Raw genomic sequence first — 13,695 nt, 5'->3', positions numbered from 1 at the left:
ATATATATATATATATATATAAAACACATGCACACACACTTTTGAACCATACGAAAAAACTGAACTACTAATTAGCACCATTATTCTTTGCTCTGATTGTTTTATGTGTTTCTTTTTTGTTTTGCTCTCCTAATAATAGCTAATGTCCTCCTTTACTACACACTGTATATGTCTTTCTACCCTGCAAGGTATTTACTGCAGAGGCAGACAGAGCAGTGGCTCTATTTGTGCCGTTTCACTGTCAAGAATATCCGGCATTTCCAATGATTTTTACACAGGCACGCAGGTTCACGGTTCTGTGCTACCTTATTAGCCGTATTTCAGTTTCGCTGGTCTCTAGCAGTGACCTGCAGAAGCTGCTTCAGGCATGAGCCAAAACCACACATTGAAAACACAGCTTCCAACAGTACCAACTGTGTGATCAGTGTGACCTTGACGAATGCGGGGAAGCGGCTGAGACGTCAGTGAGGGCAAGTGAGGAAGGACAGGGATAGATGCTTTATTGACCTGCTGGAGACCGCATCTGGACTGCATCCGTTTTGCAGTCATGGCTGTTGATGAGCACTTTCTACATCACTGCTGTATCATAAGACATCCAGGATTTTCTGAATCATTTTCACCCCTGCCTTTTGTGACATGTGAGCGATCAACATTGCCTGAACCCAGCTGATGGGATGATTCATTGGTGGCCACTGCATTTTATCTTAAAGGCTACTGGACAGCAAGTCTTATTAAAACAAACCACTTTCTTTGAACTGTTTTGATAATATAGCATATAATACAGTTAGTCCTTTTTTAAAGATCTACCCGTTGACTTACCTATTTAACGACAATACAGACTTATGAAAGAGGCATGCTGTTCAGATTTAGGACTTGTCACTCAGAGTTAAGATCATTTATTTTTTGTACAGTTATATACATCTTGTTTAAAGAACCTCAGTGTCTTTTTTAGTACAGTATACCTTGTTAACACAGTGCTAAAGTTTTTGCTGATTGTATTATACAACACAGTACTGTAATTTTACGATCTGTTATATGTCACAGTACTGTATGTAAGAATTATGCAAATAAAAGCATGGTCATTAAGTTGGAAACTCCTCTGACCATTTCTTTTCTCTGAATCTGTAATGCCCAGACTATATACAATTACTCATTTAGCCGCCAATTCATTTGATGACCTAATAGTGGGAACAGAGTTCAGTCATTAAACTAGGAGTGTCTTTAATGTACTACTTAATGAGTCCAAAATTGCCAATGCTAATTGTAGTTTTTACTATGAAAAAAATATAATACTTAAAGACGAGAGGCCAAACAGATGTTTGGTTCCTGGGAAATCCAATTTTCTTAATTTTCCAGGACAGAATAATATAATAATGATTTAATTACAATATATCATTCACTACATAACCTTTTAAATTTTAATTGCAATTTAATCTATACAAATTCCACATTTTACCTAAATGACTAAGAATATTTCTACAAAGTTAAATATCTATATATTCAGTTAGCACCTTAATAATATGTGAGTACATGATAATATTTTATTATATAGGATTAGAGTGTCTACCTAATAAAAGAAAATGCCAGATGTCTCAATAATTAGAACCACCAAAATGAGCAAAGATTTGGATGTTTAATTTTATTTCTGGAAATACGAAAATTTATCTACCATCTTTACAAATCCTTGTTTTTCAAAAGATGAAGTTCCCTGCTATATCTACAAGATTCCTAAATATGTTAAAATGGGGCATTATTTTTAAACTATCTGATTTGATGTTCAATCTTTCTCTCAATGTGAAGAAAGCATGACATAAAGTGAGCACTATCTTGGTAAGAAATTGGAATGAATTCATTTACCCTGTAGGTTTAAGCAATACCATCATTTCCTCTGACAAAGGAGAACATTTCGTATGCAGGAAAGCGGCAATGAGACATTATCTTAATCTGAATAAGGGTTAATCTGAGGATTTTGCATGTGATACTGATGTCCTGATATTTTCAAAATCGATAAAAGGAAAATTAATATAGCTTCACTTTCAAAGAGTAAGATATTTTCAATTGCAGCCAAATTTTTAAAACCTGGGAATGGATGTTGTGCTATATATTTTTGGAGACTTTTAAAATAAAACAAATTCAAGGCATATGCGTTACAATACATAAATCATATAATCATTGCACAAAGACCCAAGCAAGTACTTTCATGACAATGATAGTAGAATCAGAGGTAATTCTCCCCATGTTCTTGATATTTTGATCACAAAATGCGTTGTAAGATTTTTATCTTTTTGTTACTCTTCTATGATCATTTTTTAGTGATTGCTTGACAATATAGTCAAACAAAATACATTCAAGAAGCCTGATTTTTTTAAAAGTAGATTTTAGTTGTAAAAAACTAAGGGTACAATTTATTACAAAGCTGTGACATTGCTGACATGTTGTGCCAACTCAAACCATTTATTTATGAAATACCTATCCAATCCAAGATTTGAATGAAAACCTACTCTTGGGTAATGGTTGTACAATTCTTTGTGTAAAAGCTGTGATAAAATTTATTCAATGAAAGGCTCAGAATAGGATCAAATTGCATTGGAAATCTATGAATAGTTATTGAAATAATTACTATAACAAAACTATTTTCACTATATTTTAATCTTTTCAGCAGAGTAGTGAGATAGCTAACTAATGTAAAAAATATAACAATGCTAATTTGATGACCAGTCGGTTTCAGCTCACTGGAACAAAATATCTAAGAGCTATGACCTAAAGGAGGAGAAGTTTATTTTGTCTCACAGTTTTGGGTCAAGATCAGCTGGCTCCAAGGCATAAGGATGGTAGAGGGGCCTGGTAGAGGAAAAGGGGAAGTCAGGAAGCAGTGACCAATGTGAGGAGTCTGAGAGGGGCAAACATCTTCAGGGTCCCACCTCAAGCCTGCTTATAACCAGACCTCACCTTCCTGCAGCACAGTCACCATATTCAGCTCTAAATTAATCACCTTCCACTGTATAAAAAGAAGAAAAAAACACATCTTCTCTATCCATTTATCAATTAATGGACATCTGGGCTGCTTTCAATACTTTGCTATTACAAACTCTGCTGCTATAAACAAAGGTGTGCATATATCACTGTGGTATGATGTTTTCAATTCTTTCAGGAAGATACCAAGAAGGGGAATAGGTGGGTCGAATGGAACCTGTAGTTTAGTTTTTGAAGAATCTCCACACTAATTTTCACAGTGTTTTCAGCAGTCTATGCTCCCACCAACAGTGGAGAAGGGGTCCTTTTTCCCCACAGCCCCACCAGCATTTGTTACTAGTTTATTTGTTAATAACAGTCATTCTTTCTAGAGTTAGATGGAATTTCAGTGTTATTTTAATTTGGATCTCTCAAATGACCAGTGATGGTGATATTTTAAAAATACACTTATTTGCCATTTCTACTTCATCTGACAAGTGTTTGTTTATTTCACATGCCCATTTTCGGACTGGGTCTTTAAACTTGGAGGTCTGCTTTTAAAATTTCTTTCTGTATTGTCGATATTAGTCCTTTGTTTGAGGGACAGCTGGACAAAAGTTTTTTCCCACTCTGTGGGTTGTCTCTTCACTCTGCCAAAAAGAACAGTAAACTTGAGACATTTCTAGATAAAATGATGTACCTTGAGACTATAATCTTAAGTGAAATAAATCAGAAACACATGTTCAAATATTGCATGATTTCTCTGCTGTGAGAAATGGAAAGGGTAAACAGTAAAATATATAATAGATATTGTGAAATAGGAAGAAAATATTTGGATGGGAAGGAGAACTAAGGAAGGAGTAGGGGGAAAGAAAGGAAGGGAAAAGGACAAGAGAATAGAAGGAGAAATGGAGAAAAAGCCTTTGTAAATAAGGAGGGGAAGAAGGTTGAAGGGAGGGGAGAGGAAGGGGAAAAGGGAAGAATCAAGATATGTTACCTGTAGGTACAAATTCCCTATGATGAATGTATATTTTCCTTTTCCTTTTAGTCCCCTCCTTCCTTCCTCCCCCCCCCTCCTTCCTTTCTCTTTCTTTCTTTCATTTTTTTTTTTTTTTTAGACAGGGTCCCACTATGCAGTTCAGGCTCGCCTTGAAATCTCTATGAAACCCAGGGTGGCCTTGAACTTAGGCACTCCTGCTGCCTCAGCCTCCCAAGTTCTAAGGTTACAGGTGTGCACTACCACATCCAGCATTCTGTATATATAAAATGTATCAGTGAAATTCATTTCAAAAGAAAGAAGACAATAATTACCTTCCAAAAGCGCATCTCCTAACACACGAGCTTCCTGAGGGGCATATTAGATCTGAACCATAGCACCAAAGATAAGGCTAGGAAGCGCCCCTTTCTGTGTAAAACCATAACCCAGGGTCAAGGTATATTGGCTTTTACATAGGAAAGAAGTATATTTCCATATAAATTTCAAGTCTTGACTCTATTATTTCTCCTATCCTGCTGTTGGCAGAAAGAATCTTGCCTTCCCTGAGACTGCATCTCACTCAGAGACTATGAAAACGCATTTATCGGGTTCTTTATTGCTTTTTAAAAATTAGGACAATACCTAGATCATCAGTTTTTGATTCATTAATTTATTCATGAAACAAATGGTTCCTGAGTCCCTATTACGTCCCCCAACTTTTCTATTACTTGGGCAGTGGAGAATTTCCCGCCTCTATATGTTGCATGTTATTTGGAAGACAGAGAAAATAATGTGGTAAACGTGTTTATAACATGTAGCAATATATACCAGAAGAAAAACAAAGCAGCCTAAAGGAGGTCGACCCTGTGATGGTGGCTTTATATCATAGGGCGGGAAGGGTAGGCAGCTGACAGTGATGATGGCTATTTGGGCACCAACTGGGTGAAGCAGGGAGTGTGTCACACAGACACCGGGGTGAAGAGGGTACACAAACCGAAAGCAGAAGCCCTGCAATGCCTCCTCCCACCCACGGAGAGGTCAGGTGGCAGTAGTTAGCTACAAAAGTCACAGTTAGCAGTCTGGTTTCAGATAAAAATAAGAGTATATTGCCCATTCTACATTCAGCTTAGTTGCCATTGTAGCTACATGGTCAATGTCTAAAAAATGGCGGTGTTATGATGCTGGGTTGTAAGATACGGGTGAAGCAAAGCAAAAGATGTCAGGGCTTATGGTGAATTTTTATGCAGTGTAATTTGGCATTAAACTGAAACAAAATGATCAAAGGTATGAGTTACTCCTGGAAAGCAAAAGAAAAATGTAGAATGTTAAAGTATCACAGATAAACTTCCAAAGAAATAATGAAATTTCAGGTGATTTTTATTAGGTTGCACCTTAGAATTTATAAGGTATTTTTTCTTAATTTCCAAATTGGTAATTTCTAAAGGATCAGCCCAACATATATACACAGATAGATAGAAGACAGATATAGATATAGATATATAGATATAGATATATATGTATATGTATATATTTATGCTGGTTTGGGCTGATATTTCAAAGCAGCTTTTCTGGATCACATCCGTGGACCTTTATTGCTTCCTGTGTTGGACTGCAAAATATTCCATAGTGAAGGATTTGTTTGAAGTCGAGTAGAGGGGCTGAATTCTTTGGATTATTTAAAGATATGCTTTGATAAAGAAGATACGTGTGATAACCACTTTTTACTTCCCTTCTTCATGTCAAAGTGTTTTGGTGCCAGCTCAGTTGCACCTCCTGAAGTCAAGCGTTACTTTTACGCTTTGTTCACAAAAACCTATCATACAGGTATAAGTACTGACAAATATTTTCAAAGAAACTACATATAGAACTGGGGATATAGCTCAGTGAGACTGTCTAGCATGCTGAATTCGATCTTCAGGACAGAAAAAGAAACGGCATATTCTTTTCATATCTATTCTAATACGCAGAAAATAAGCTATGTAGTAAAGCCAAAATAAATCATTTTAATAAAAATTACATTAATCATTTAAAGGAATCATTGGTAAAGATTTGTTCAAATACAAAAGCTCTATCTCAAAGGAAATATTTACATACTAAACAATTTATATTGGTTTGTAAACATTCTTTGCATAACCGAAAATGAATATGTATTTTACCTCTGTCCTGCATATTCTATTACAATCTTGATGCTTTAAGTACAAACACGCACAGATATTTTTTTTGTAAGTTGTATCTAATAAAAACACAGATTTGTATTAAAGGGGCAGATGACTTTCTTCTTTCATTATTGTAATTATTATTACATTTATTATTAATATTTTCAGTCATAATTCAAGAATAAATAACTCTATTCAGTGAAGATGAATAATGAAAATATTTTTAGGAAAATAAAAAGAAAGAAAAGAAAAGAGCCAATAGCACCTAATAAAGAAACCAGACATACATTTTTTTTTCTTCTTACTGCACTGGCACTTTTCTATGTCAAATGTAAAGTTTGTCAATTCAATGTAAAGAAGATACTCAACTCCCTCAAACTCAGAAAGCTCCCTTGTCAACATCAACACCCATCTCTGATTACTTTCATTAAATGGAACTTGGAGTCTACAAACACAGGAGCACAGTGTTAGAAATGGAGTTTCTTCTCCCAACAGAAACGGGGTGTGTTTTGAACCTGCATAATTTAACTTTGTTACATTCCTAACTCCAGAGAGTACTGCAAGGGAGATTACAAAATTGCTTCAGAAAACCGCTCCTGTGTTCAGCTCAGAGATAAACAACTGCTTATGTGAACTGAAACTTTCTAAACTTTCCAGAAATTAGAAATACTAATATTTTTTCTATGAATTAGGCAATACTCTTAAGGGAAATAAATAGGACACACACTCTGTAAATACACACATCTCTAGTGTGCGAAACTGAAAGTGTAAATAAGGACTAAAGGTATAATAGATAAGGCAAAATGGGAAGAAAAAGTGCAAAGGGGAAGGGGAAATGGAAAGAGAAGGGGAAGGGAAAGGAATGAATATAAGAAAATGAAAAAAAAATTGAAACAAAGTCTTTGTAGATAGGGAGGGTTGGAGGGGTTGAAGGTAGGGCAGGAAAATAGGGAAAAAATAAGAATCAAGATGGATTATGTAAAGGTGCAAATTTCCAACAATGAATGTCACTATATTGTATATCCTAAATGTACCAATAAAATTAATTGAAAAGTTCAATTTGCATAATTTAAATAATATTTGGAGCCCAGCATAGTGGCATATGCCCGTAATTCTGGCACTCTGGGAAGTTGAAGCAGGATGACTACAAACTGGAATCCAGCTTAGACACTTTTAAAATGAAATGAAATGAAATAAAATAAAGTGCACATGGAGATATAGCTCAGTGTGAAGGTTCTGGTTTTAATCTAGTAAAAGAAAAGAAGTTTGATGAAAGAGTAATTTATTGTGTTTCATGAACAGCTATGGCATTATAGTTTTCGGTATTCAGTTTATAACAGCACACATTATTTTCTTGATCAAATTAGTTGTATTACGTGTACTACTATTAGCAGTATTACATGTACAAGATATTTACAATTAAAAAACAAATTTGTTTGAACCTAGAGTAAATTATTCAGGTGATGAACTTTATTTTAGCAGTAATTATGTTTTTAGATCAACTGACATAAAATTTTTCAAAGACTTTAGGGTAACGTCAAATCTTATACTTTTGCTTGATTAACTTAATTAGTAGGTATTCCTTAATTCATATTTAATTTAGTACATATAACATTCAAAAAGTAAAAGACACTAAAATTTATGTACTTTTGCCTCTCATTTTTATGGCTTTAGAGAAGCTTACATATTTGAATCTTTTAAAGGTGTTCATTTATGCAACATTAAAAAGATATACTGTAAAGAAGCATATGGCTATAAAAAGCATAAAATGTATATTCATAAACTCTGGAAATCTACTGCAAAATGCTGAAGCACAACACTTTATAATTACCCACCTCACAGTTTTCTCTATAAAATAAAAATTACTGCAATTAAAAATTATAAATATAACTCTTCCAAGAAAACCAGGTTTGTATACGAAATGCAAAATATATTAAGATATTTCTTTGTTAAAATGATTTTGTCTTAATGTGCTTCATTGTTGCAAATCACACAAGATGAATCCTAAATAAATTTTAGAAGTTATAAATGATTCACCAAAAACATTTTGTCTTCATTAACACTGGCTAATATTGAGAAGGTTTATACATGATTTTTAAAAAATAGTATCAAGTATTGTCCTGGTATACAATTAAAATTTGATTTTTATCTTTGATGAAATACAATTTAATTTCATTTTCTATCTGCTCTTAAGCTATTGGAAATCAAGCATTATGGCTTGTGTCTAGATGTCCCCTTAAAACCTCAAGTGGTCATGGGTGGGGCTGGATCTAGAGTGTGTGATTGATTCATGCTAGGATTACAGTTGTTGGGATCAAGGATGTGTAATTATCAAATCAGTCCACTAGCTGGTTTGGTCACAGCCCTAACTCTGGTAGCCTAGATAGAATATAAAAGGGGCAGAAAGAGGCTACTAAAGTTCCTTGCTTGCTTTGCTTCTGCCCATCACAAAACGTCGCTCCTCTGATAGGCCTCTCGGCCATGCCACCCTGCTTTATTAATTTTTCCATTCTTAACTTTGGCCATCAAGTATTTTGTGTCAGCAATGAGAGAAGAAATTATGACAGCAAGTTTCAAAGACTTTTGGGTAGTATGCCTAAAAGGTAAACATTTTAAAATAGAGTATTTTCTTGTACTTTATGTTGAATTCGTCATATCTTTAATAATTCAAAAATAATGCCCAGATTCTGTTCAATGTCATATAAAAATATCAATCAAAATTCAACTCTGAGTGTTGATATGAGATAATTAAATATAATAAGGAAAAATGAACAATAAATAGTAGCAAGGATACCAGGAAAGTGTGATAAAGTGGAATGTAGAAGTGCAATACTACTATCAAATAGAGTAAACTAGAAAGCTTTCAGTAGCATGGAGCATAAAAATAAATGAAAGAAAATGACATGAAGTATACTTACTAGCAGCACAGAAATAAATACATATGTTGTATAAAAAGAATAATTAACACATAAAGCAAAAACTGCCAAAAATGCTAGAAGGATCTGAATGAATCCAATTAAAATAGAAGCCATCAAAATGTATTTTTCATAATTAAGAGATTAGTAGATACAGTTTACAAAGTGCTTTTTTTCATAATAACAAAGGTTTTCACCTAATGTTCGGTTGGTATTTACCACACATAAAGGAAATACATATTAAATGTAAAGTGAAATATAATAATATAGAAGAATGGAAGCGTTAAAAAGTAATAGTTTGGCTAGTGAGGAAGCACTCAACTCCACAGACTGGTGGCAGAAATTTGAAACACCCTAAGCCTATTTACAAAGCAGTCTGGCAACAGGTATTATCATTTAAAATTTAAAATGCATTTGTATTTTGTCCCATTGTTTCTACTGTTTGGAATCTTTTCCACAGAAACAAATGCACACAGATTGTAGCATTCATTTTCATGGATAAAATAATGGGAAGAGTAGATAATCTCACTCCTAAGGACTGACTGATTTAATTACAGGATAGCCACACCGTATAGTACATGGATAGGTTATTTGCTTCACTCATTGCTTAATTCTATTCATTTCTGTTATATGAATACTATATGCTAAACTCAACACTGGGCTCTAACAATACGTTGATGAGTAAAAGTTCTATTTTCATTGAGGTTACAGTGATCTAGCAGGAAAAGAATAAAATAAATACTGTGCTATACAGTGATACATACTATAAAGGGAAAATGAAAACAACAAGTAGATGGGTAGTACAATGTTGCAGAGCGGATAAACAAGGTAAATACAATGGAGTTAGCAAAAGATTCACCCTGAGAGCGTCCTGGCCTGAGCGAGCCAACCATTTCTTGTCTGAAATTGTTCCATTCATCCTAGAGGATAACCTTCTCCAAACATCTACGCCTGGTTAGCCACTGACAACCCTAAAACCCACATTTTCCTATGCAAAGCAGATAAGCCACTCCAAATGAGCTTCTTAGAGTCGATCCACTATTATAAGACAGTATCATGGCATTTCTTGAAACAAAAGGCTAGAAAAGGAAATAATACTATGAATGTGTAAAATCAATCAGGCACCTTGTTGAATGCTTAACCAGTTCTTGTTTAATCCATTTCTAAATTTATTTGAGAAATTACTTTGAAGTCAAGACGAAAGGAGAAATTTGAAAGCATGCTATTTTTAAGAATGATTATTGGAAAACCAAGGGTGGATATAAAAGTTCTAATTAAAAAAAAATCAATATACAAGCTTCTGGAAGAAATCCCTTATCATGTCCAGATTTTCTTCAGAACCAGGAGAAAAATACACTTAATTATTATTATTTCTCTGAAATGAGTAAAAGCTGAAAGGCATAAACAATAACAGCTACCAAAAATTGAATCCATATATTCAAAGACAGATACAAGAAATACTTCTAAGAGATTAGAAATGTACTGTAATTTCATTCCAAAATTCATGAGAATTTTCCCATGAATAATAGTCACCCCACATTCAAATACACAGACACACAGAGTGCTCATCACACAATCAGAGACCAGCCTTATAACTAAAAGTAATAGTTTAACTGCACTGCTATATTAAATTGAAATATATGTGAGATTCATAATTGCAAATAGGGTTAGAGAAAATTCTTTAATTGGAAAAAATGAGAGAATTATAGGAGTATAGGTTGTAGATGGTTGTGTCTTGTTTTTAATTTTGTTAGACATTGCATTTTGAGGGTGGCAAGTGAGAATGGATGGTCATGCCACTCTTACAAGCAATGGAGGCCACACCCTGGTGCTTCTCTGTCAAGGAGACATGGCATTTTCTATAACTGCTGCCATTTCACTTTCTTTTGCCTTTTTTAGAGAAAAAATTTCATCTTTAAAAGATTAAATCCATATTTCAATATTGTTTTTCTATCAATTAAATACAACACAAATTTTATACATATGAAAAGAATATAAAATGAAATTACTCATATTAAGTAACTTACTTTAATTTACAATTTATATTTATAAAGAATTTAAAAATGACACAATTGTATAAATTATAGAAGAATACTGTAAGAATTTAAGGCTCTTTGATTATCTTCAGGGCCTCACTTCTTTCATTTGCAGATATTTTTTTATTGTCCACAGATCCGTGACAATCTGAGCTAAATTAAAGATGTCTGAAAATTCAGTCTTGACACGTGTTAACACTCAAGGAAGACTAGTGCATTCGTCAAAACTATGGGTATCCCCAAAATTTTACCCTTATTCCTATGTCACTCTGAGCACTGCCATCCAAAGCATTCTCTACTGGTTTGATAAAATACTGAAAAATATTGGCTGAGTTTTTAAGTAGAATATAAATGCTATCTGGTGAAACAAGTCTTTTTCCCTCAATCAGAGTTTTCCCTGACACTTCATCTCCTTACAAAATACCACTGCAGTGCTTGGGAGAGCAATGTTCTGATTTTTGTTCAACAGCGACATAAAAGGATAAACATTGAAACTGTGTTTCATTCTAAGCAATTCCTAAGATAGAAATCCTCATCTCAAAAAAAAAAAAAATCAATTTAGACTTCTTACTGCTTCTTTCAGGCCTCAGTAATGGTTTTATCTTCTTGTTTTGGCTTCCACTTTCATGAAGGGCCTTGAACCAGTCCCGTAATCTGTTTGCCACTTCCCTGAATTCCAGGTCACTGCACGCTAAAAACAAGAGAAACAACATAAATCCTTAATTATCATATATCAAGAGGCCAATGCTGTTTCTGGAATTATCCCATCAACTTGAAAGGTAGTAGTTCAAGGAAAAAAACACAAAACAAAAACAAAAACAAAATCCGCTAATTTAATTTATCTTTTAAATAAAAAAATTAATTTATGTTTTAAACGGAATAAGATTCTATATAACAGTAGCACGTTATTTAACACAGGTATATTTTTAGTAGAATTTGACTTCCACTGCTTGCAAAAAACAAAATGTTTAAGAGTCTTATTGTTAACATCACACAAAGACAGTGTTGATATTTGCCTGGTAAATATGTCATGTGAAAGTGGAGGGTCGGGCTGGGGATGCAGGTCAGTGTGCTGCCGCCTGCCTCACAAGTGCAAGGTCCCAAGTTCGATCCCCAGTTTAAAAAAAAATAATCTGAGAAAGTGGGGGTCAACTGAGGAAATGAAGGTTTGAAAAAGCAAAATAAATATCATACATTTATTATCAGCTAACTGTATGAAATACTCATGACTTAGAATTCCCTATTATTGTCTGCAAAATATGTTGAAATGCACAAAACATATAAGGTTTATATTTAGTTTAACCACACACACACACACACACACACACACACACACACAGAGGAGAGGATGAACTTATTCTTTGATATTAGCAAATACTGAAAAATATATAAGAAAATAATACGATTTGGTTTAAAAAGTGATATATTAGAAAACTCAACAATTTCAATCCAAGTTAATTTTTGTCTTTTTTGTAATGTTATTATTTATTGATAATGATATTATTTTAAATAGTCTACACAGTAAATAACAGAACATAGTACACATGTATGATTATTGCTAAAATGTGGCACTCGAATTAAATATAAAGCAAACACATAATTGCCTGAATCTGCTCCTGCAGATCTCTCGCCTCTCCCTGTTGACAAGATGCAGTTTCTCCAACTGTCGAGCACACCATAGTAATATTCATGTTGATCATTTTGTTAAAGATAAATTATAAAAAGAAACCAGAAATCAGATTGCCTTTCACATTTATCAGTACCAACTGTTTTAATCAGTTTGGTGTCACTGTGATAAAATACCCGAGAAAGCCAATTTAAAGGAGGAAAGGTTTATTTAACGATCAAATGGAAACATGGCTTTTGGACCTGTGGTGTGACTGAACATAGATGAGAAGTATGTGGTACAGGAAAGCATGGAGTTTCCTTAAAAACTAAAACTAGAGGTTCCATTTGACTCAGCTATTCCCTTCTAGATATCTCCCCAAAGCTATAAAGACATCCTAGGACAGTGGTAGGTGCACAGCCATGGTTACTGTAGTACAGTTCATAATAGCTGAATCTTGGAACCAGCCTACATGTCCACCAACAGGTGAACAGTGAAAGAAAACATGGTATTTATGCACAACAGAGTACTACTCTGCCATAAAATAGAATGAACTTTAGGTATTTTTAGGTGGCTGTAAATCTAGACTATAAATCTTAAGTGAAATAAATGAGGCACACAAGTTTAAATATTACATTACTTCACTTGTGTAAGAAATTCAAAGTATAAGTAAGGAGAAGAATGGGGCAGAGGTCCTAGGAAATGCGGAGAGCTTGTTTAAATTGGAAAGGGAAGAAGAGATGGGGGATAGGAGAGAAAAGGAAGGGAAATAAAAATATGAAAATTGAGCTTTGGTTAATGTGGGGAGGAGGAAGAATGGCTGGAGGGAGGAGAGCGGAAGGGAGAAAGAGAATTAAAATGCGCCATGTGTATGTACACATCTCCCATGGTGAACGTAATCACTGTGCACTGCAAATATGAACTCATACAAATACAAAATGAAGACATTCCAAGAAGGTAACTCATCTCCTGGCTGGCAGCCAGGAAGCACAGAGAGAGACAGAGAGAGAGAGGGAGAGAGGGAGGGAGGGAGAGAGAGGGGGAGGGAGAGAGG

At 34.3% G+C, this 13,695-nt stretch overlaps 1 protein-coding gene across 6 annotated transcripts in view; it reads right to left on the bottom strand.

The window, feature by feature from the left end:
* Positions 1-13,695, bottom strand: part of Spock3 (SPARC (osteonectin), cwcv and kazal like domains proteoglycan 3) — a 381,013-nt gene that overhangs the window by 17,634 nt on the left and 349,684 nt on the right. For all 6 annotated transcript variants that reach the window (XM_010629857.3, XM_010629856.3, XM_033765453.1 and 3 more), the window contains one exon: positions 11,607-11,726. In XM_010629857.3, the coding sequence (XP_010628159.1) occupies positions 11,607-11,726 (120 nt within the window). The remainder of the gene's footprint in view (positions 1-11,606; positions 11,727-13,695) is intronic.

Source organism: Fukomys damarensis, unplaced genomic scaffold (assembly GCF_012274545.1).
Source record: "Fukomys damarensis isolate Sample0158 unplaced genomic scaffold, DMR_v1.0_HiC HiC_scaffold_18, whole genome shotgun sequence".
Taxonomy (NCBI): domain Eukaryota; kingdom Metazoa; phylum Chordata; class Mammalia; order Rodentia; family Bathyergidae; genus Fukomys; species Fukomys damarensis.
Note: the sequence above shows the minus strand (reverse complement) of the source record. Positions and strands in the feature narration are given on the sequence as shown.